We start from the raw sequence: 25,496 nt of genomic DNA, 5'->3' as shown, positions 1-25,496 counted from the left end.
TATCTCTTAGACGTGCGTGTATAAAAAGATCAATTAATTAAAATCGCCACAGGCAAAGACTTCATTGTAAAATTGACATGCAAATGTGTGACTATTAACTGCTGTTGTTAATTTTTTTCCCATACGGGAATTTTGGCATTGTTTTTTTTTTCTGTGAAAAAATGTTGATTAACGGCGTTAACGGTTTCCACCTTAAGGACATAAGTGTCCTCCATTAATATCTGACTCGACAAATCTTTCCATCCCCTTAAATTTCTATTATACATATAATATAGTCGGACCCTTCGAGAAGAATGTAACCATCGTTGATGCGATATCTCCAAATTGATATACTTTCAAAGTTCTGAAAAGCGGAAAAGTTTTTGTCTATAATTTTTGAAAAAAATTTTTCCATCTCTATAAGTATTTTTCAGAAATTTTAGAAAAATTCGTGAGAAACTAAGGTAATAATAATTATATATAAATGATATTCCCAATGGATCAGTAAAAAAAATGGTGAAGAATTTATTTGTTGTATAGGGAAATTTATTAAACTTTATATTAAAATTAATTCAAATTTTTCAAATTCAAATTATGTCAAAATTTTTTTAAATTATTTAAGCCTCTAAATTTTATACAAAATTAGTGAAAAGACATCTATAAAACCTGTATTTATAATTAGTGAAAATGGACGCATAATATAACACTTTGTTGAACACTTTGTATTATAGTTTGGTTTGTCAACAATAAAAGAAAAATCAAAAATCTACAACACTTTTGGAAAATTGCGATTATCTCCTAACGTAAAATCGACAAAATAGACCCTTTTAAAGCAGACGTACACATTTATGTCACCCGTTTAAATTTCAAAGGGAATTTAACTACTGTTGGCGGGAAAAATTTCAATGGACATTTCTCTATGGATGGTTAATTAAAAAAAAAAATGGGCGTTACGCAGAATAATGGTTTCAATACCTTGAATCTATTTGTTTAACTCAACAGGACAGACAATAATTTTCTCATTAACAAAGTAGAAATACTTTGTAATGAGAAAATTCTAGTTAGTACTAACATTAACGAAAAGTCATTAAAATAATTCATGTGTCTTTTATGTTGAATGAGAAGAATGTTTAATCCCTCCCACAAAATTCCTTAATTTACCCAATTTAATATTTTACTCTAAGCACTTATACAAGTGTATACCTCTCACGTGCGTCCTATTTCATTATTCAGAGTCCGAAATGAATCATGATTTTTCTTGTCTTTGCCAAAAGCGATAATTATCCTTCTCTTAATTTACAACTCAATGAATGAATAATTGTTACTTTGTATCAGGAGGGTGTCTTTTAAATATTATATTTATATACTTTTTGGTGCGCTGGACAAAATTTTGAAGAATAATATAAATATCAATTTTTCGACAAACTTTACAGTTCTTGTCAATTTGTAAAATTTTGATTTAAGAAAATTTTTGTTACCTAGGGGGAAAATATTGAGAGAATTGCATCAATCTTGTGATTCAAAATTCAATAAATTTTTTTTATATTATTAATAAATTTTCCTTGTTTTTATAATATGTATTATAATAGGTAACTTCTTATACTGTCCTTTTTAAATAAAATTAGCAATTTTAAAAATAATAGAATTTAAAAATTTTCTAATTTACATTTTTGTTGAAAACACTAAAAAAAATTCAAATTTGGAGAAATTACAAATAATTGCAGAAATTCAATTATTTTCAAAAAAAAAATAAAATTCTTCTTATAAAATTCAACTATGTTTAAAAATTTGAAAAAAATTCTTGTAAAAATCCCAATTATCTTTATAATTAACAAAATTCTTCTCCAAAGTTCAATTATTTTCATAAATGTCAAAAAAAATTCTTGTCCTAATTTCAATTATTTTCAAGAATAAAATGCATTTTTCTAATTTCCATGATTTTCAATATCTACTATTTTAATAAAATTTCCCAAAAAGAATTTAATTATTTAAACAAAATTTTAATAAAATTGTATGCAAACATTTATTTATTTTCATAAATAATCAAAATTTCACAGGAATTTAATTTTTTTCATAAATAATAAAATTTTTTTTAAGGAATTCAATTATGTTCATAAAAAATATTTTAAAATTCTAGAAAATAATAATTGAATTAAAATGATGAAAATAGTTTTGACGAAGTTACAGTAACAATATTCTTATAATATAAAATAATGATTTTTATTACTTGATCATTTTTAATTATTATAAAACATGAAGAAATCAATTACTCCGAGTCTTCGACTCGGAGCAATCGATATCTTCATGTTTTACAACAATACTTTTATAAATTGTTAAATTTAAAAAAGGTTTGAATTTAAAATTTTTGAATGTCATAATTTCTGTGGAAAATCCTGTTCCAAAAATAAGATTAAAAATAGGAGTTGTGCAAATATTTTTATTCTTTTTCTAAAACAAAATAATAATTTTGTTAAAAAAATTGTGATTCATAAAGAAAAATAATGCAAAATAAATAAATTTTCATATTTCTTAATCACAATTGTTGAACAATTTTCTATTTTTGCTTAGAAGTAAAGAACAAAAATAATTTCAATTTGACAAAACATAATATTTAACAAAATTTAACAAAATGTATTTGTTTATAATTAAATTTTACGAAATTTTTAAATAATTAAATTCTTTCGACAAATTTAAATAAAAATTTTTAAAATAATATTTTTCGAGATATTCGATTAAAATTGTACTAAAAATAATTGAAATTCTGCGATGAGTTTGATTATTATTTATGAAAATAATGGAATTGTTGCGAAGAAATTTATAAAAAAAATTTGTAAATAATAGAATTCCTGTGAAATTATTTTATTATTTATGAAAATTGCACTGTTAAAAATGTATATCATTGAATTTAGGAAAATTTTTGAAAATTATTGAAATTTTGCCAAGAATTTTAAAAAGATGTTTGAAAATATTTAAATTTCTGAGAAGCAATCTATTACTTTTGAAAATAATTGAATTCCTGTGATAAATTTTGGTTATTTATAAAAAAAATTGAATTTTGCCAAGAATTTTATTAAAATCTTTGAAAATAATTAAATTTCGGAGAAAAATTTAATTATTTCTAAAGATAATTGAAATTTTAACACGTAATTTTAAACAAATTTTAACATAATTGAATTTCTCAGAACAATTCTATTTCTTTTGGAAATAATTAAATTCTTGTGACGAATTTTGGTTATTTATGAAAATAATTGAATTTTGTAAAGAATTTTATTAAAATTCCTGCTAATAATTAAATTTTGCAAAGAATTTTATGAAAATTTTTGAAAATAATTGAAATTTTGCCAAGAATTTTATTAAAATTTTTTAAAATAATTGAATTTTGGAGATGAATTTAATTATTTCTAAAGATAATTGAAATTTTTTGGAGAAATTTTTAAAAAATTTTGAACATAATTGAATTCTAGCGAAGAATTTTATTGCTTTTGAAAATAATTGAATTTCTGCAATCATTTGTAATTGCTCTAAAATTTTATCCTAATTAGAAAATTTACGAGATTAGTTTTCTTAATTAGTTACAAAAATTTTAGTAGTTTTTTAAATAGAAATAGGATGTATATAACTTTTCTTCAAAAATTACTCTTTTTTTTTAAAAAAAGCACGGTGGTGTTAATATTTTTAATAGAATTATCTTTTCCCCTTTTTAAGAAGTAGTTTATAAAGAAGTTTTAAAATGCAATAATCGGGATTCATGAGAAAAATAAAAATATATAAAAAATGTTATTAAATTTTTTTTAGTTATATGCAACATTTTTTCATTTTAGCAATAATTTTAATTCTTTAGAATTTCTAATGAAATTCATTCAAAATTGAAATTTTATAAAATTTGAAATTAAAATATATGTTAAAGTTTATCTATTTATAAAAATTGTGATCGCAACTATTTTAAAAATTTATTTAATTTTGAAATGTATAAATAAAATCTCATTTATTATATTCATTAAATAATTCCAAGGTTAGAATTTTATGATAGTTCTTCAAGAATTAAGTTAAAGAAATTATTGTCAGAGATGGAAAAAATTGAAGGTTTATTTGTATTAAAATTTTTGAGGCTTCTTTAGAAAAACCAATAATAATATTTTAATTATTTGAATGTTAATTAATTATTTTCCTCGAGGTCTGCATTCTGTTGAATGAACCACCTTATAATTTATAAAATTCTTTACGATTTCTATATTATTTAAATCATTGACATAAAAAAAAAACATATTTATATTATGTTGTGGTGTTAATAATCTAAATCAGAAATAAAACGCACTGAATTCTATAACATTGAATCTAAATTTTGTGATTACACTTTGAAAAAGATTTCAAAAAAAGAAAAACTTTATTTTTGATTAGAAAAAGGTGAAAAAGGGGCCAAATCAGCAAAAAAGGGGAAAATCGTGACAAATCGTCAAAAAAGGTGAAGAAGGTGATAAAATTGAAATAAGGGGACAAAGGAGAAAACTGTGATGCCTGTAGAAATGTTAAAAAGTAAAAATATTATTAAGATAAAAAAACTTGCAGAATTTTAAAGGAATAGGAAGTAGGGAATAGGAATTTTAAAGGAAGTACCAGTATGGGTATACTTCCATGAAATTTTTCAACGTGGGAATATTGTTTTACTAAATTAAAATAGTAAAAATTTATTTCGCTAATGACCGACTTTTTGGAAGATACAATTGATTCTATTGAGTATTTTACTATTTTCCTCGCTTTACTTGACATTTTCCTGTGAAATGATTTTAAAGAGACTTTCTAATGAATGTTTTCATCCGTCTCTGTTGCGGTGTCAAAATTGAATGTTTTTGGTTGCCAAAGAAAAGCCCAGAACTCAAGTGCCTTTTGTGTATAGATCAGTGGATAAAAAGAAAGAAAAAAGAGAAAAAAGAAAAAAAAAAGGAAAATTGGAACCATCCATTGCGAAAATGCCTTCGTTTTCGCACATTACAATATATGAATGACAGATTATAAGTCTCTCTCATTCGTGAAGGACTTGAGTTGTGTACCTGCCGTGTGAAAATCTTAAAGAATGCGAGGGTGGCCTCCGACGATCAGGTGAAGTATTGTAGTGGCGAGAATGAAGAGAAAGAGAAAAAAAACGAACCCAAGTCGTACCTGCCACATCCTTCTCGGGGGTTCGCTTATGTGTTATCCCCCGTATACACACATATATACATATATAGGCACTATTATTGACGACAATCTTCTTAAGAAAGACGTGTATAGGCTGAGACGGAAACCGGACCAGGAGGGAGCCCCCGAAAACTTGCACCCCATATTCGCGCTAAATTTCCCGCCTTTTTATTATGTACTATATAACATTGTCATTTTTGACCATCGATCCTTCTTTGCCCTTTATTCTTCTTGACTTTTACTAATTTCTTTTGGATATATATCTGTGTATATATACGATTTACAAACGAGAAATTTGTATATCTCGAATGTTAATCGATTTTCCAGCTGAGTTTCCATTTATATGTTGTCTTTCATTTTTTTTTGTAAATAAATATTTCTTGACGTCTTCATTCTTCATATGTAGTTCGCAGAGGAAATACTTGGGAATTTTACAATTTTCCAATTTTATGGAATTTCCTCTCCGATTTTTTTTTTTTGGAATTTAATAATGCAGACTGGGATAATTACGGAAAAATCCGGATCTATTGTGACAGAGGCAATTTTTCCACAAGTGTGAAATTGTAGGTTTTCGAGGTTCTTTGAGATCAGATTAAAATTAGTTTAATTTATAGGCTATGACTATCAAAAATTATTTGATTAAATTAATTTTATTTATTTCACAAATATTTACTTGATTCAAATAACTTGAATTGAGGCCTTGGATCCAATAACTCGCCCGACGCTCGGAGACTCGCGCTAATGCCAGTCGGGTAGCAGTGAGTGGCCCAGAGGCGCTCACTGCTCACTGACTGGTAGTTGCGCGTTCCTCCGAGCGTCGGGCGAGTTATTGGATCCAAGGCCTCAATTATTAAAATCAAACTTACTTGACAATTTAATTGACTCAAATAAAATTTATTTGATTCAAGTAATTATATATTTAATAAATAATAGGACAAGTAATTTATTTGAATCAAATAAACTTTTTTTCAGTGTAAAAAATGAAAATATATTTGAATTAGATATTTATTATATTTTATTCTGAAATTTTACTTTTTTTGTAAAATGGGAAAAAATACAGAAAAAAAATTATTAAAAATCAAGGTGTCTACTAACCGGGAAATCCCGGAAATAGCCGGGAATTTAATTTGACCGGGAAAATTTGTGTTTAAAAAATCGCTTTTTATTTCAATTTTTATAGATATTTATACTCTAAATTTCAATTATTTAAAAATAATTAATTTGATAGTAAAAAATCAATCACTGATTTAAATATAGTATGTAAATTAATTTTCAAAAAATTATCGAATTAATAAAAATTTTGTAAAATTCAACTGAAAATAATTAAGTTTGTTAAAGAATTTCATTAAAAGCTTTTTAACAAATCGAATTTTCAAAGTATTTTAATTTAATAATTGATAAATAATTGAATTTTATAAAGAGTCACATTCTAAATGTATATTCATGTTTCTTAGTGCGAAGATTACTATAATAAAAATTTTTATTAGTTAACTTAGAAAAAGATATACACACTTAAATTTTTTTTAATAAAATTGAATTTTCGCAAAGTTTTTTTGAAAATTCTGAAAAAAAAAATTTTTGAAATTTTTCAATTCTGTTGTTTCAAGATAATTGAATTTTTAAAATCAAATAATTGAAATTTCTTTACATTCTATTAAAGATAATGAAATTCTTTAAAAGAATTTTATTAACATTTTTCGAAAATAATCAAGGGAAGTTCAATTTTATTTGAAATAATTTTTTTAAAATATTTAAGTTTTTATTTTATAATTTATATTTAATAGAAGAATTTACGAATAATTGAAATTTTGTAAAATTGAATTGTAAACAAATGAATTTGAAAATACTCCAAGAACTGTTTGAAAAATTATTAAAATTAATGCATTTATAGAAAAATTTTAGTTAAAAACACCAAAAAAAATTGAATTTTGGAAAAGTTACAAATTATTGCAGAAATTCAATTATTTTCAAAAATAATAAAATTTTTCGCAATAATTAAATATTGTTTTTAAAAATAATAAAATTCTTCTTAGGAATTCAATTATTTTCACAAATAATAAAACTCATCGCAGAATTTCAATTATTTTTTAATTTTTAATACAATTTTAATTAAATTCCTGGAAAAATTGTAATTATTCTTAAAAATTTTATTAAAATTCGTCGAAAGAATTCAATTATTTCCATAAATATCAAAATTCTTTTGAATATTATTTAAAAAAAAAATTCTTCACAAGAATTCAATTATGTTTATAAATTTACATAAAATTCTAAAAAACAATTTAATTATTTTCAAAAGTAATAAAATTTTTCGCAAAAATTTTATTGAAATTCGTCGAAAGAATTCAATTATTTCTGGAAACTGTAAAAAAAAATTCTTTTTAAGAATTGAATTATTTCCATAAATAGCGAAATTCTTCAGATTTACTAAATTCTTTTCAATCTTATTTTTATAAAAAATTCTTCGCAAGATTTCAATTATTTTTATAAATTTCTATAAAATTCTAAAAAACAATTCAATTATTTTCAAAAGTAATGAAATTCTTCGCAGAGATTCAATTAGGTTAAAATTTTTTTTTAAATTCTCCATAAAATTTCAATTATCTTTATAAATAATTAAATTGTTCTCCACAATTCAAATTATTTTCAAAAGTTTTAATAAAATTCTACGCAAACATTTAATTATTTTCATAAATAATAACATTCTTTGGAAGGATTCAATCACTTTTATAAATAGTAAAATTCTTTACAGAAATTCAATTAGTATCAATACATTTTAATAAAATTGAATTAATCAAATTTGCAATTATAATTATAAACAGGCAAGATTATTTTAAAAAAATGAAAAAATTCTTTGTTCAATTCAATTATTTTCCAAATTTTTAATTAAAATTATTAAAAGAACATAATTTTCAAAAAATTTAAAGAAACTCGTCAAAAGAATTTAATTATTTATAAAATCTCTAATAAAAATTTTGGAAGCCATTTGTAGATTTATTTATGTTTGAAATCAAATAAATTTAATTTTGATGAGAAAAAAAAGCCGTGAAGAATTAGGAGAAAACCGAGAATTTTGTTGAATGAAAATAGTAGACGCCATGAAAATAAAGAAATTGTAAATGAAATGATAAAATAAAAAAAAATTAGAAAAATAGAAAAAAATTAAGAAAATAGAAATAAAATAGAGAAATGAAGAAAAATAGAAAAAAAATTAAGAAAATAGAAATAAAATAGAAAAATAAAGAAAATATAGAAAAAAAAGAGAAATTGTAAAGAAATGGACAAACTAGAAACTTTGAAAAAATGTAGAAAATAGGAAAATACAAAAATAGTTACGTAATACTTGTTTATGTTACAGACACATAATTACCCAATAATTGCAGATTAAATTTATTATTTTTCACCTTTAGTTTTATTTATATAATATTATGTACCTAAATTTAGGTATATTCAATATAAAAATAAGAAATTATTTTTTGAAATTTTGCCATTATTTCCATTGGACGTCTTAAAATGAAAATAAGTTTTAGCACAAACATCAATAAATCTCTTTGCATTCGGAGATGATTTTCAAGTAAAAATGTCATCTTCCCGTGACCAGAATGGGAATTATAATAGGGTATATGGCATATATTCTTGACGAGGCAAAAATTCTATTTAAAGTGGTCGCAAAACTTTTATGATTTCTTCATTTTTCGTCTTTCTTATAAAAGGAAAAATACTCACAGCATGATGTAAACGGGAAAAGTTAAGAAGCTTATAAAATGTATAACTTGCCTGTATTTATATATAAAATTGCAACATTTCTTGTTTACGTAAACGTTAATAATTTCCATTCGATAAATTTAAATCCTTAATGAAATTATTTTTAAATGAATAATATTGACTGTTAAGAACAATAATGGAATTTATTTATCTTGTGGTATAAACTACATGTGTCCGAAATTTTATTATTTTCTCTATATAATAATAATTGTTTGTGACTGGTTAGAAAGGGGTCTGTCTATATAATATGCGATGCCTATATCTATCGAGTTAAGAAGCTTTGTCTCTCCTCCTTTTTATATTTATGACACTATGGCAGAAAGACTTTTAAAATATTCAAAAGTTTTCAATCCAGCTGTGAATTTGACCTGCGAGTGTACTGTGTTCAATTACTTTTGTTCATCTTGATAACATTTTTTTGTTTTTACTACATATATTGTGGCAAAAATTCTGAGTAATATTTATGTTTGTTTGTTTTTGATAATATTTAAGAAATTTTGACAAAAAATGTTGAATTACATATTATAAATATTGTACTTTAATGTTAAAAATTTTTATAAGTATATATTAAATAAAAAAATAGCCAAAGATTAGTATCCTTCCTCTAAGTAGCAATTTATTTTAACTTGCGTGTTAAAAAAACTGAAATTTCTGTCAATTTGGAAATTAGTCACATTTGACTAATTTTTAACTAAAATTCTTCTTTAAATCGATTATTTTTCATAATTTTCGAAAAAGTTCTTTGACAATAATATTAAAAAAAAATCAATTAAAATTTTTCAAAAAAATTAATTTCAAAATTCAATTTATTATTTCTAAAAATTCACGCTATGATTGAATTCTTTCGATTGAATTTCTGCAATAATTTGTAACTTATCCAAAATTCAATTTTTATTCGTGTTTTTTATTAAAATTCTTCTATAAATGCATTATTTTTAATAATCTTTCAAACATTTCTTTGAATTATATTTTCAAATTCATTTGTTTACAATTCAATTTTACAAAATTTCAATTATTTTGAAAAATTCAGATTTTCAAAGATTTTAACTTGAAACGTTTCAAAATTCAATTATTTCTAAAAATTCTCGCTCTAATGCTTTTAATATTCAATTATAATCTAAAATTTTAACTGAAATCCATTTTTAAATCAATGTTTATCTAAAAATCTACGAGAATTCAATTATTTAAATAAAAAAAATTTAATAAATAATTGAATGTTTCTTAAAATTGAATTCTCATAAAGAATTTTATCAATAAATTTTTAAATAATTGAATATTTTTGACGAACTTTAATAAAATTTTTAAGAATAATTACATTTTTCGAGGAATTTGATTAAAATTCAATTAAAAATAATTGCAATTCTGCAATGATTTGTATTATTTATTTATGAAAATAATTAAATTCCTAAAAAGAATTTTATTATTTACGAGAATAATTGAATCTCTGTAAAAATTTTTGTTATTTATGGAAATAATTGAATGATTGCGAGGAAATTTATAAAAATTTAACTCCCGTAAAATTTTAATAATTTTATGAAAATAATTAAAGGTTTGCGTAGAATTATATTCATTTTTTTTTTAATAATTGAATTCTTTTGGAAAATTTCTGAAAATAATTGCAATTTTGCCAAGAATTTTAAGAAGATGTTTAAAAATACTTGAATTTCTGAGAAGCAATCTATTACTTTTGAAAATAATTGAATTCTTGTGATAAATTTTAGTTATTTATAAAAATAATTGAATTTTGCGAAGAATTTTATAAAAATTCCTGAAAGTAATTGAATTTTGCCAAGAATTTAATTAAAATTTTATGAAAATAATTAAATTAAGTCGAAAATTTAATTAAAATTTTTGAAAATAATTGAATTTCGGAGAAAATTGTTATTATTTATTAAAATAATTGAAATTTTAACGCGAATTTTTAAAAAAATTTTAACATAATTGAATTTTTGAGAAGAATTTTATTTCTTTTGGAAATAATTATAAATTCTTGTGATAAATTTTTGTTCTTTATGAAAATAATTGAATTTTGCAAAAAATTTTATTAAAATTCCTGCAAATAATTGAATTTTGCAAAGAATTTTATTAAAATTTTTAAAGATAATTGAAATTTTGCCAACAATTTTATTAAAATTTTTGAAAATAATTTCATTTCGGAGAAGAATTTAATTTTTTCGAAAAATAATTGAAATTTTAACATAAATTTTTTAAAAAATTTTAATATAATTGAATGTCTCAGAAGAATTATATTTCTTTTGAAAATAATTAAATTCTTGTGACGAATTTTGGTTATTTATGAAAATAATTGAATTTTGTAAAGAATTTTATTAAAATTTTTAAAAATAATTAAAATTTTGCAAAGAATTTTATTTAAATTTTTGAAAGTAATTGAAATTTTCCAAAGAATTTTATTATTTCTAAAGATAATGGAAATTTTAACACGAATTTTTATAAAAATGTTTAAAATAATTAAATTTCTTAGAAGAATTCTTTGTATTTTGGAAATAATTAAATTCTTGTGACGAATTTTGATTATTTGTGAAAATAATTGAATTTGGCAAAAAAATTTATTAAAATTCCTGCACATAATTGAATTTTGCCAATAATTTTATTAAAATTTATGAAAGTAATTGGAATTTTAACACGAATTTTTAAAAAAAATTCTAACATAATTGAATTTCTGAGAAGAATTCTATTTCTTTTGGAAATAATTAAATTTTTGTGGCGAATTTTGCTTTTTTTGAAAATAGTTGAATTTCGCAAAAAATTTTATTAAAATTCCTGCAAATAATTGAATTTTGCAAAGTATTTTATTTAAATTTTTGAACATAATTGAATTCCTGCGAAGAATTTTATTACTTTTGAAATTAATTGAATTTCTGCAATCATTTGTAATTTCTCTAAAATTCTCCAAATTATGTTGTAGAATTTACGAACTTTTCATCTTTTCTCAATAAAATTACTGACTTTACGGACATTTCTTAAAAAAAATTGACTTTTACGGACTTGAAGCAAATTTACTAATTTAAATTAGCAAACATGTTTTACTAATTAAATTTGAGAGAGATTATTTCCTGTTAACTTTAAAAAATAAAGAAATTATCGAGTGTCAAGGACCTGACTTACAATGGTTAAGGTCCAATTTGGCCGCATTTGGACCAACATAGCAACAGTGTTCGACTTTGCCAAAAGGGTGATTGTGCGCTTAAGTGTATTCAGACCCCCCCACCACCAAACCACCACCAATATATTGTGAAAATCGTAGGCCCCCCTCAGTCTCAGTGGTGGTGTGGGCCCTTTGACATTCACTAGTGCAAAAGGTTTTTAGGCGGGACCTGCTCTTGTCGACGATTGGTCGGCCCTTTTGCCCCACTACTCCACTCCTCGTGGCACACGAAGTCGATAAATAAGCTTGCACGTTACATTGAGAACAGCAAACCGGGTTTTGAAGCCGTAGCGTGAGGAGCTGTTTTCTTGTATAGTTCAGTCATTTACGATGTTTGATTCCTGCGACGTTTGTCATTGTACGAGGTACTACAGAAAACAAAATTATTTCTAAAATATCTTTTTCTTTTTGACGAAAAAATCAAAAAATTCGTGCAACGTGCTCTCTCTTGGGATTTTTATTATGTGTTATAAATTGAAAATGTCTTTTAAATAAGACAAGTGCAGTTTTTTTTTAAAGGAGAAATTCCCTTAAGAAAAAATTTATAAAGTGATTCTGCCTGAAATTTTTGGATTGTTTTTTGTGTTACAAAAGTGTTTATCGATATAAAAAAAACGAATATTATTTTAGTTCGAAAAAATAGAGATTTGCTGGTGAAAATTACTTTGAATTCTAAATTTCGATTTTGTGTAGAAACAAAATTTGTTGAAGATTTTGTGAAAAATTGTTGACAGTCAAATTTTGGAGTTCTTTTTTCGGTTTAGTTTTTGCGAGATAAAATCTGCAAATTGTCAAAATTTGTTTTATTTTTCTCGTCAAATTCGTGAGAAAAATAAAAATTTTCGTTTCCAAGTTTTGTGATTTTTCAAAGTGAAATTTAAAAACTATTATTGTTAGGAAAATTACATTAAATTTAGTGATTTACAAACTAAAATATTCTTTCTATTACACTATGTAATTGAGGGAGAATTTTATTTACATTATAACCACGAATATTTTTTCTTACAAAAATTTGTCAAAAGAATAATTTAGTGTATACAAAAAATGTAGAATTAAATTTTTTAATTTGAAAAATCACAAAGTAAAACTATTTTCTATTCATTTCGCTCGAGATTCTTTTAATTCAATTTCAAAGTCAAAATTTAAAATAAAAATTTTAATTTAAAGAGTTTTAAAGAAAAATTTAATAAAAATTAATTTAAAATTGAAGTTAAATTAAAATTTTAATTAAAATTGTAATTCATCATTATTTTTGGTTTTTAAAAAAGAATTTACCAATTTTATTTCGCTAACTATACCGAATAGTGAACTTGTTCTGTAAAATAAAAATTAGTCAGTTTTTGTTTTTTGTTCTCCAAACGATATTTTTCTTAACGAAAAAATATCGTTTGGAAAACAAAAAAAAACAATTGTCAATTAAGTGAAAAGTTTATATTTCTCTTTACGAATATATATGTGCATAAAAGTATAATTTAAATTGTAAACCCAGTTCAGTGTATATGGAATCATTTATCTCATCTTACAGAATTTTTTTATATTGAAAAATAATATAAAAAAATTTATATTTAATATCATTTGTTATATTCAGTTTTTTTTCAATATAGTACTTTAGAGTATTATATTATTCTTATGTATTATTATATTTTGTTATATTACATTATTATTTATTGTATTTTCAAATTTTATTATTCACATACTTATCCACTTTCCATTTTTGTTTTTAAACCCTATTTTTTTTAACAATATTCTGAACTTGTTTTTTATGAAACATTTATTAAATCTAAAGATCAATTCTGTTTTTCAATTTTTTTCGTAATCGGTAATTATTAATTATTATTAAAGTGAAATTTTCATTTTTTTCGTAATCGGTAATTATTAATTATTAATTATTATTAAAATGAAATATTAATGTTAATATTATTGAAATTTATGGCGCCTGTGGTGCCCTCTTTTTTATTTTCATTCGCGCGCATTCTCAGTTGATTCCCACCTCTTGGCGGGGGAGTATTTGATGCTCCGATTGCTCTCAAGTTTTCATAAAGAATATTGTGTTTCTTGACATAAAATTGATAAACTCTTGATAATTTTGCATTAAAGAAACTCTCAGGTTTCAGGTATTAATGTATTATTAACAAAATTTCTTACATTGACCCAATTTCTGCGGAATCATAATCTGTTGTCAAAAAACTTTGACAGTGCTTTGTGTGTTTGTGTTTCGAAAATTATACTTATTGGATACTATTCAATCATAATTGTTGTTGATTTACATTAAGTGCGTAAATTTTTGATAAATTCGAGAAGAAAAACAATGAGTTTCATTGATAAATTGTTAATAATCTTGTGTTTTGGCGGGTCTATTTTTTGAGGTTATGTTTATTGTTTTTGAGTGCATTGCATTGAATTTTTGCCTTTTTTCTTACATTGATGTGTAAATTTTTTTATATTATACAGCATAAATGTGTTATTAATTAGAAATATCTTTTTTGTTACAGCTTATTCAAAAATGCTTTCAAAATTAAGAATTCTCCACTTGCTGAGAATGCACTGAAGTCTAGTGTGAAATCTCGCCGTCTTCTGGGGATGGCGTCACGTCCTCGTCGTTTATCGACTAGTCCGGAGACTGAGTTACCGACACTTGATAAGGAGAATGGAAGCGCCATCTCGTGTCCTTTGAATGAGAACTCCAGTCCGCAGAAGGTAAGAAAGATCACAATATTTTAATTTTTCTCTTTCTTATTTTTTTTCAATAATATATCACTGATTAATATTTCAATTTTTCTCTTTATTTTTTTTTAAAGAATATATCACTGGTTAATATTTAAATTTTTCTGTTTCTTATTTTTTTTAAAGAATATATCACTGGTTAATATTTAAATTTTTCTCTTTCTTGTAAATTTTACGTTCTTTCCGAAAATTAAAAATCTTTGGTGTGTTAATTATTTTTCGGTTATAATTTTTTTAAATTTTGGAATAAAAGATTATTTTATTTTATCCGGTTGGAAATTCGAAATCACGACGCTTTTGTATCGACAGGTGTCAATTAAAGATAATTTGCATTCCTTGATTGAAGATTAAATGTGCATTTCACTTTACACGGATTTTTTTCTAATGTATACAACACCTTGCGACTTGATCGACTTCCGGCTTGTAAACTCGTGTTTTTATCTATCGAAGTTGCTTTTTAAACGGTTGGATTTGGAAAAAACAACTTCCGGTTTGATTTTTTCTGAAATCTCTCTTCGGAATCTTTTTTCTGAAGAATGGAGGAAGACGTAGAAGCTAACAAATTTGTTTAATTTTAGCTTAGCGGAAGTAAACTGGCGAAATCACGTTGCCCGCTTGAGGATTGCGATCCAAACAGCCAGGACAGCGGATATGGATGCACCGAACGAGATGAGAAGTCAGACGATGGCTTCCAATTCGTGGAACCTTTGGGAGTGGCACCACGACGAATGTCCATCGAGTGCAGGAGTCCAATGCAATCGCCACTGCGTTCGTCGCCGAACCGGAAACGAGTGTCTAGGCCCTCGCTCTTCAGGAGTCTTTCCTCTGGGTACGAGAGCACCGACGATGGGTTCAATGACCTCATTGACATTGAAGCTCTCGACGATGCCACTCAATTGCCGACCAACATTTCGAATCTCCTCTCGGGCCACATCGTCGTCTCCGAAAGGTCCATGGACACAAGTGAATCGACAACGCCCGAATTTCCCCGCACCAAGTCCTCCAAGTCGTTACGAAGGTCACTCTCCTTCCAGAACGAAAGAATGGAGAAGAACACAACACCAACATTCTCCAAAGTGCGTTCCTGTCTGTTTCGCTCACCGAACGCAAGTTCCTCGGCCTCGAAACTCTCCTACGAGGAGACACGTCGTGAATGTTTCTCACCCGAGTCGCCCGACGTCCTCGGACCAAGATCTTTCAAGAGGCCACAACCACCAGTGGACACGAGTCCAGTGCTAGTCAAACGTTCCCGCAAATCGACCAGTTATCAAGATTTAGCCGAAACCACGAGTCCAAAACCATGTTTGCAGAGGAGCTTCTCCGAAACTGAGGCCCACATAAAATCGGCAATTCATCGCAGCATCAACGACGCCGATCTCACCGGCGATTTCAGCAAAACGTGCATTCTCCCCCTAGCCACCGGCAACCACGAGGATCTCAAATCAATAACCTCTCAAACATTGACAGACCTCATGAACGACGAATTCAAGGATTGCATCAACGATTATAAAATCGTCGACTGCCGATACCCCTATGAATACGAAGCCGGACACATTAAAGGATCACTAAATCTCTACACACGCGAACTTATCGAGCAATTCCTCCTCGAGCCATTGAAGCACAAACCTGAAATTGAGCCCGACTCGAATAAGCGGAACATTCTTGTGTTTCATTGTGAATTCTCATGGGAGCGTGGACCGAATCTTTCCCGTTTTCTGAGGAATTTGGATCGTCAAAGGAATAAGGAGCACTATCCCGCATTACACTATCCAGAACTCTATCTTCTTCATGGTGGCTATGAGAAATTCTACCGGGAACAAAGGGATCTCTGTACCCCACAAGGGTATCGTCCAATGAGAGATCCCAATCACGAAGCCGATCTTCGTCAATTTCGCAGCAAGAGCAAAAGTTGGCAAGGTGAAAAATCAAGAATCAATGGATCGACCGCCAGGGCTAATTTAAAACGTCTTGGTCTGTGAAGAGAATTTTTTTTTTCGTGATGATCAAATTTTTTTAAATTGATTCATCAACGTTTTCCTCAAAAAAATCGTTGATGAATCAAAAATTTCGTGAATCGATTTTTATCGTCGTTAATTAATCGTTTTACGTAAATTTCTTTTTCGTAAATCGATTTCTTAATATGTTTTGTGAAACTGGAGAAATCATGAAGTATTTCCTTTTTTTTTACTCTATTTTCTAGCTTTATATCATGACACTTTAAAGTATATCCCGGTTTTTAAAGTCTCGAGTTTCACGCATATAATATATATATATTTATATTTTGTAAAAAAAGAATTATCACTGCCACGCGGACAAATTACTACTCCAAGTTCAAACGTTCCAAGCTTCAAGTGCAAAAAAAAAGTGAGAGAATTAATTTGGATTCCTCTCCAAGGGAAGAGTCCTCCGCGTTGTATTGTATTTTTGTAAATAGTCACCGACTTGAGGCGTACAATTTTCCAAAAATTTCCCTCTTTAATTTCATTTTTCCAAAAAAAAAATATTCATAGAATATTTGTCAAATTTAAAATTTGCCAAACAATTTTTCCCACTCTCTTGCAAATTTATAATTCTACATATTTTTTGTAATTATAACAATTACAGTAATGAATTTTCTAAAATAAGTCACTAAATTTTTATTTTGCCTAAAAAAAAAAATAATTGGAAAAAAATTGCTTCTAATTTGGCGAAATAAAAATAATTTTGGTTAAATGAATTAATTTGATAATTATTGGAATAAAAGTACGTCTCAGACTCAGATTATGAATTAGTTTAAAAACAAGTTCTAGTTACAAGGAAATGTAAAAGCGCTTATTATCTTATTAGAGAAAGATATTTGCCGGTGTCGCCTTTAAATTTAGTATTATGTTTTTGAAAAATTTAGAGAAAAATTGAAAAACGAAAGAAAGAGGGGAATATAATGAGATTGCAATAATAAATCTGAGTCAATTTTTTTTTTTAGGGAAAGAATCGAAAGTCAAGAAAAAAAGTTAGTAAATTGCGTATATTTAAAAAAAAACAAATTTCAACTTAAAAATTATGTTTTAGTTGGAACATTTTTTATTTTCTTTCGGAAACGAGAAAATATTTCGATGAAAAAATTAAAAAATAAATTTCCGACAGTAATTTAATAATGTCTCTACGAAAAAAATTTATTATAATGCAAAAAAAATTCATTACTGTCGGAAATTCAATTGCAAAACTAACTTTTTTTCATTTTTTTTTGACATTCTATTTGATTTTTTCTTCATGGTTCAGAAAATAGGACTTTAGGACTGGATTAATAATATGTGTCGCAAATATTATAATGCTTCATTGATGATTTTGGGCGGGCATCCCACTTGTACATAAGCGACACATGAATTTTTAGTGCAGTTCTAAATATGAAAAAAAAACCACTCACGGATTTTTATCTTCGCGAGCCGTGAGTGGTTTGGGTTTCGGTGCAAAATTATTTTTTTTTTTTCGATAGCGAAAGATTTAGTCAGTATTTACTTCCTTACGTTCGATTGTACAATTCAGTTCGATATTTATTAAATATTTATAAAAAAAAAAATTAATTATTAATTTGTCATTAATTTTTTAACAAAAGAAAATTTTCAGTTTTCCTGAGCATTGCGAAAAAAAATTATTTGGCAATTTTTTTTTCTTCTTCATTAAAAGGAGAAGGTATTATAGATTTAAAAAAAAATTTTATTTGACAAAAGAATTTATATTTAAAAATAAGGTAAATTATTTATAAAAATTAAACAATAAAATAAAAAAAAAATTATTGCAAAAAGATAAAAAATAATAATCGAATTGAATTTGTCATGAACGTTTGGCGATGAGCCAAAGTCTTTAGAAGTATAGAAAATAATTGAAAATGAAAAATACTGCGGAAATAAAAAGTAAAGGCCGCTAAATGCAATTATTAAGCAGGATGTCAGATTTGACGCATTTTCTTTTAGTATATGCGTAACCATTTGTTACTATTTTGTCGTTTTGTAATTAATAAAAATACGATATCAATATAAATTATTGTCTACTATTTTTCAACCTCGCAATTTGTTCTAGTTTTCTTATTTTAAAAATATTTATTTGTACCATATTAATTATCACTTATTTTTTCATAGTCTTATTTAATTTTTATTATGTTTATCAATATTAGTATTGATTTTATTGACAATTATTGTTAGTTAAATTAATTCTAATTAATTATGAATTTGAATGAAAAAATGAATCAAGAAGGAAAAAATAATTAAAAAAATAGTTTATTCAGTTTGAGACCAAAGATTGATGGCATTGTCTATTTTTTACAAAGTATAATTTCTATATTAACTATAAATTAAAATATTCAATGAGTCTTCTTAAAAATACATATTCACTTACACAATAAATATTATGTAAAACATTCAATTATTTTTAGTCGATTATTTTCCTATTTTTATGTCTAATAAATGTTAATTGTAAACAATTTTTAAATTATTCTTAATTTTTAATAACAGATTTGGAAAGTTTAATAATAATTTGATTATGTTTAAAAATTGTATTTTCTCTTATATATAAAAGTTTTAAACTGCAATATGTTTCACACGTTTCTTTAATCTTAAAAGATTATAAACAGTTTCTTGAAAACTAAATAATAAAATAAACTGTTTTTTTAATATAATAAAATAATTATTTTTAGATAATAAGTTAATCATAATTAAATTACAGAAGAAGAATTAAATTTTAAAAATATGGTATGTAATAAATTAAATTGAAATTTCTGAATTTGAAAATAATTTTTGATTCTCGGGACCTAAGAAAATTTGTTTACTATTTTATTGTAAACCGTAAAATTAATTTTAAGACCTCTTCAGGCCTCGGATATCATAACTTTTTCGACTTTTTTCGACTACTTTAAAAAAATGCGACTTTTTTCGACTTTTCTTCCAAAATATTGCAATAAAATTATTTTTTTAATAATTTTTCTAATTAAATTTTCGAAATTTACTATTAAAAAGAGTTTTAATAATTGAAATTTAAAAAAAATTTAATTGAAAGTAATTGACATTTTTCAAAGAGTTTTATAAAAAAAATTTTGAAAATCAACTTTTCAAGAATTTTAATTGCAAATTTTGAAAGTGATTGCAATTCAATTCAATTTTAATTGAATTCCTCGGGAGAATTCAATTATTAAAAACAATTTAATATATTTCGAATAAATTCAATTATTTTCTTAAATCTTAATAAATCCTTTGAAACAATTCAACTATTTTTATAAATACTAAATAAATTTACAAAATTTACAAAAAAATTTAATAATTTTAGTTTTAATAATTGAAATTTTGTAAAATTTAATTGAAAATAATTGATTTTTTTCAAAGTGATTGATAACAAAATTTTTGAAAATTAACTTTTGAAGAATTTTAATTGCAAATTTTGAAAATAATTGATTTCTCCAAAATTTTAATAAAAAATCTTCAAATGTAAATTTAAAAATGGTAATTAATGAAAATTATCTTCTAAAAATTATATTAAAATATTTTTTGAAAAAAATAATTCATAGAATTTTTGCATTCTAATTTTTTAAAATTCAATTATTTTTTCAATATTTTCAAATACAAATTTTCAAAAATTCAAATACATACAGAAAGATAATAAAAATTAAAATTTCTAATCAAAATTCTTCAAAAAATGATTTTTGTTTAAATTATACAAAAATTCTTTTAAGAAATTCAATTCTTTTCGATAAATTACATTACAATATTTAAAAAAAAAATTTTTCTTGTAATTTTTTATCTTAATTTTTTAAAACTCAATTAATTTGAAACAAAGTAAACTAAAATTTTTTAAAATTTCCTTTTTTAGATTTATTACAATTTTTGAAGAAATTATGTTTAAAATTCTTTAAAAATTCAATTATTTTTTTTAATAGAATTTACCAAATTTCAATTGTTTGAGGATTTTTCAATTGTATATAATTGAAAAACTATTAGTTTTCATAAATTATTTTAAAAAATATTTTTGAAAAAGTAATTAAATTAATTAATAACTTAAAAAACAATGGACAGTTACAAATCATTATAAGAAACTGAATTTTTGTATTTAAAATTTTAAATAATTGAATTCTCTAAGAAGTTTCGGAAAATTATTAAAAATAATTGATTTCGAGAAGAAATTTGATTAAAATTTGTAGAAAATAATTGAATTTTGAGAGAATTAAAAAGTTGTAATTTTTAGAAGTTATTAATTTTCAGAAGGTTTTTAAATAGAAATTTTTTAAATTTTATTCCCGTGTAAAGATAAATAAAAAATATTTAAATATTTATTTAACGAAATTATTCAAGTGTTGAATAATTAAATTTAGAAATCAGTGAAAGATTAGAAAAATAAAAAATAAAATTTTTTTGATGACAGTGAATTAAATAAACGAGTTTTTCGACTTTTTTTTCTATTTTAAATCGACTAAAGCGACTTTTTTTGCTCGTTAAACTTAAAGTCGATCCGAGGCCTGCCTCTTTTATACTAAAAAAATTATATAAAAAACATTTTGCCAGTGTTTCAGTACAGTAAGAAGAAAGTCTTATTTTAAGGCATGAAAGGTACCTTAATTTAAGATGCAACATTTTCAAAACAGCCTTCGCTTAATTTCAAATCATATTTTTTGCTGAATTTAAAGATCCGTGCTGAATATCAGCACTGAGTGTGCTATTAGGTATATATATAGTTACTAATTTCCCAAAATTTATTTACACTATTTTTCATTAAACATATTATTCATAAAGAGTTCTAAATATTTATTACATATGTAACAAAATTTGACACTTTGAGGTTATGTATTTTGTTCTTTTTATTGTCAGCCACTGTCAGCGCTCGGACTATACTACTGTAGTCAGTTTCGAATTACTTTATTGTATTCTTCGTATTTAAGTCGATTTATAATAATAACAACTAATTTATCGGTAGCGTTTGACTATGTCGGTAAAGAAAATTCAATATTTAGACGTTTCTGAAAATGACCACATGAGTAGTGTATTTAAGTATTTATCAACAATGTAAAAAATTAACCTGAACCTATGTCAATTGCTTAAATTAAGACCGGTCTTAGTTTTAAGACTTGTTTAATTTCAGCTCGTTCTTAAAATAAGATTTACTTTTTACTGTGTGTGAGATTAACAATTTTCGTCGAATTCATTTTGAGCATCGGCAACAACATAATTGGGATCGCAAACAGTATTTCGCACAGCATCCTTAACGTAAGCGCGGAAAATTCTAAAATTCACATCATCACTTTTCAAGTGTCCATAAAGATACATTGGCAATCGATCAGACAAAATCCATACACTCTGATTAATTTCATGATCCGTTCTCACGTCATTGGGGAATATGAGTGAAACATTACTTGTACCAATGACACCGAGATTTTCGGGGATATATTCTTTTCTAGTATCCCAACACCATACGGAATCTCTGGTGACCATATTGAAGAACATAACACCATCACGATCGATTGCCGAACCAGATGATTGTCCATAATCCTTGGCTCTTGGCTTTCCAACGGGTACAAATTTATCCGAACATTCGTCAGCCGTTTTTTTGTCCTTCAAAACACGAGTGGACACTGCAAATTCCCGAAAACTTGACATGGGATGGAAGAATATTGTCCTATCTTGGTCGATATCGAGTGGACTCAATGCCATTCCGAAAATTCCGTCCGTCCACTCAAATTGGATCCCATGAAGATTGTATCTGAAATGTGAGTTTTGTGTTATTTTTCATTTTCACTAATTTTCGGAAATAAACATTTTTCTCTTAAATTCATTTATTTTTTTTTTAATTCTTTTTCTTCCTTTCTTTTTTTTTTTAATTATTTCCAGGCCTCGGATATTATGACTTTTTCGACTATTATTTTGAATAATCTTTCCAATTAAATTTTTGAAATATACAATTAAAAAGATTTTGAATAATATTGAAATTTACTTTTTTAGAGTTATTAAAATTTCGGAGAAATCATTTATAATTGTAGAATATAGTTTATAAAATTTGTTGCTACTTTTGCAGAAAAAATTTAAAGTTCAACAGAAATTTAAGCAATTTTCGCAGTAGATTAAAATTTTTATTTTTCTCAAACAAAATAAAATAGGAAATAACATACAATAATAAATTATTATGCAAATAGAAAGTAATATTTTTTTAAAATTCTCGACAAAAGAAAAAGGAAAATAGTAATTTAGATAAAATTGAATGTTAACTCAGCTAATTTACATTTACTTAGACCGAGATTAATTTACATATTTGAATATTCATCTCTATTGTTATATTTTGGATTTATTTTCATAACTTTTATTATGTTCAAAATAAATTTGCCTCATAAACTATGAAATTACCACGAAACCTTCAATTTTTTCTATTTCTGCCAATAATTTCTTATTAAATAACTTCATTTATATATAAATAGATGAACTTTAAAAGATATCAATTTGAAATTTTATAAAACTTCAATTTTGAATGCATTTTGTTAGAAATTTTAAAGAACTTAGATTCAACTTTTTAAAAAAATCTTAAAACACATTTCGAAAAAATTCAATTTTTTTCTAAAATTTTTAATAAATCCTTCGAAAAAATTCAATTATTTTTATAAGTAGTCAAATTCTTCGAAAGAATTCAATTAATTTTATAAATAGTAAAAATTCTTGGCAGGAATTCAATTATTTTCAAAACAATTTTAATTGAATTTCTCGTATGAATTCAAATATTTTTAAATATTTTCATAAATTTCAATTATTTCCTAAAATTTTAATAAATTCTTCGAAACAATTCAACTATTTTTATAAATATAAAAATTCTTTGAAGGAATTAAATAATTTTTAATCAAATTTAAATAAAATTACACGAAAGAATTTAATTTATTTTTAAAAATTTCTATAAAATTCAATTTCAACAAGAATTTAAAATTCTCTAAGAAATAATTCAATTATTCTCAAAATATTTTTAAAAAATTCTATATAAAAATTAAATCATACTTTCAATGCAATTTTTAAATATATATTCGTTAAAAAAATGGAAAGAATTCAATTGAGGCCTTGGATCCAATAACTCGCCCGACGCTCGAAGGCACGCGCTAATACCAGTCGGGTAGCAGTGAGTGGCCCAGAGGCGCTCACTGCTCACTGACTGGCAGTCGCGCGTTCCTCCGAGCGTCGGGCGAGTTATTGGATCCAAGGCCTCAATTATTTTCAAAAAATAATAAATTTCTTGTGATGAATTCAATTATTTTGAATATAATTAATTTTAATAAAATACTTTAAAGAAATTGAATTATTTTCGAAACAACTTTAATTGAATTTCTCGAAAAAATTTCATTATTATCAAATATTTCTATATAAAATTCTTCATTACAATTTAATTATTTCTTAAAGTTTTAATAAATTCTTCCAAGCATTTCAATTATTTTTATAAATAGTATAAAATTCTTCGCAATAATTCAATTATTTTTATAAATAGTAAAATCCTTTGCAGGAATTCAATTATTTTCAAAACAATTTTAATAAAATTCCTCGGACGAATTCAAATATTTTTAAATATTTCCATGAATTTCAATTATTTCCTAAAATTTTAATAAATTCTTGGCAAAAATTCAATTGTTTTAAATTCAATTTCAATAAAACTCTTCTTCATAAAATTCAATTGCTTTCAAAATTTTCAATTAAAATTATTAAAGAAAGTCCATTAGTTTAAAAAAAATTCAAAGAAATTCTTCAAAAGAATTTAATTAGGATTTTTAAAAATTTTAATTAAATTCTTTGTGAAAATTTAGTTATTTTGCTAAATAATAAAATTCTTTGATGGAATTCTATTATTAGCAAATTTTTTGATAAAATTCTTAGCAAAAATTCGATGATTTTCAATACATTAATTTTAAAATGAAAAATATTTGCAAAAAAAAATTATAAAAAGTTAAGAAACAAAAAAACAAACAACAACTAACTTCAAACTGCGAACAGATTACCGGAACATGTACTTTATTATTATTAATTAATTAATTAATGTTATAATTATTTTTATTTTATAATTAATTCAAAATTGTAATGACATATAGAAATCATCAGAATTTTCTTCACTTCTTTTCATCAAAAGACTAAAATTTTGTTAAATATTATACGTTTCGTCAAATTGAAATTATGCAGATTTTTGTTCTTTACTTCTAAACAAAATTAGAAAATTGTTAAGCAAACTGTGATTAACAAATAGAAAATTTATTTATTTTGCAGTATTTTTGTTTATGAATCACAATTTTTTAAACAAAATTATTATTTTGTTTTAAAAAAAGAAGAAAAATATTTGCACAATTCCTATTTTTAATCTTATTTTTGGAACAGAATTTTCCACAGGAATTAAGAAAATCAAAAATTTCAAATTTAAACCTTTTTTAAGTTAAACAACTTATAAAAGTATTGTTATAAAACATGAAGATATTGATTGCTCCGAGTCGAAGACTCGGAGTGATCGATTTCTTCATGTTTTATAATAATTAAAGATGACCAAGTAATAAAAATCATTATTTTTTATTATAAGAATATTGTTACTGTAACTTCTTCATAATTTATTTTCATCATTTTAATTCAATTATTATTTTCTAGAATTTTAAATTATTTTTTATGAAAATAATTGAATTCCTTATAAAAAATTTTATTATTTATGAAAATAATAAAATGTTTACAGA

At 24.3% G+C, this 25,496-nt stretch overlaps 2 protein-coding genes across 11 annotated transcripts in view; one reads left to right on the top strand and one right to left on the bottom strand.

The window, feature by feature from the left end:
- LOC122497995 (M-phase inducer phosphatase) overlaps positions 1-18,362 on the top strand; it is a 236,687-nt gene extending 218,325 nt beyond the window's left edge. For 4 of the 6 annotated variants that reach the window (XM_043605459.1, XM_043605460.1, XM_043605461.1 and 1 more), the window contains 2 exons: positions 14,575-14,779; positions 15,385-18,362. In XM_043605459.1, the coding sequence (XP_043461394.1) occupies positions 14,575-14,779; positions 15,385-16,785 (1,606 nt within the window). In that variant the 3' untranslated portion in view covers positions 16,786-18,362. Of the gene's footprint in view, positions 1-12,289; positions 12,448-14,066; positions 14,197-14,574; positions 14,780-15,384 lie in introns of those variants that run through there. The other 2 variants (XM_043605462.1, XM_043605463.1) reach the window with 2 other exon arrangements.
- A 2,854-nt stretch (positions 18,363-21,216) lies between these two features.
- Positions 21,217-25,496, bottom strand: part of LOC122498043 (protein yellow-like) — a 29,963-nt gene continuing 25,683 nt past the window's right edge. For all 5 annotated transcript variants that reach the window (XM_043605556.1, XM_043605560.1, XM_043605558.1 and 2 more), the window contains one exon: positions 21,217-22,522. In XM_043605556.1, coding sequence (XP_043461491.1) covers positions 21,946-22,522 — 577 coding nt within the window. In that variant the 3' untranslated portion in view covers positions 21,217-21,945. The remainder of the gene's footprint in view (positions 22,523-25,496) is intronic.

This window comes from Leptopilina heterotoma, unplaced genomic scaffold (assembly GCF_015476425.1).
Source record: "Leptopilina heterotoma isolate Lh14 unplaced genomic scaffold, ASM1547642v1 Lhet_14, whole genome shotgun sequence".
In the NCBI taxonomy this organism is placed as follows: domain Eukaryota; kingdom Metazoa; phylum Arthropoda; class Insecta; order Hymenoptera; family Figitidae; genus Leptopilina; species Leptopilina heterotoma.
The sequence above is the reverse complement of the archived record's forward strand: the minus strand, read 5'-3'. Positions and strand labels throughout refer to the sequence as shown.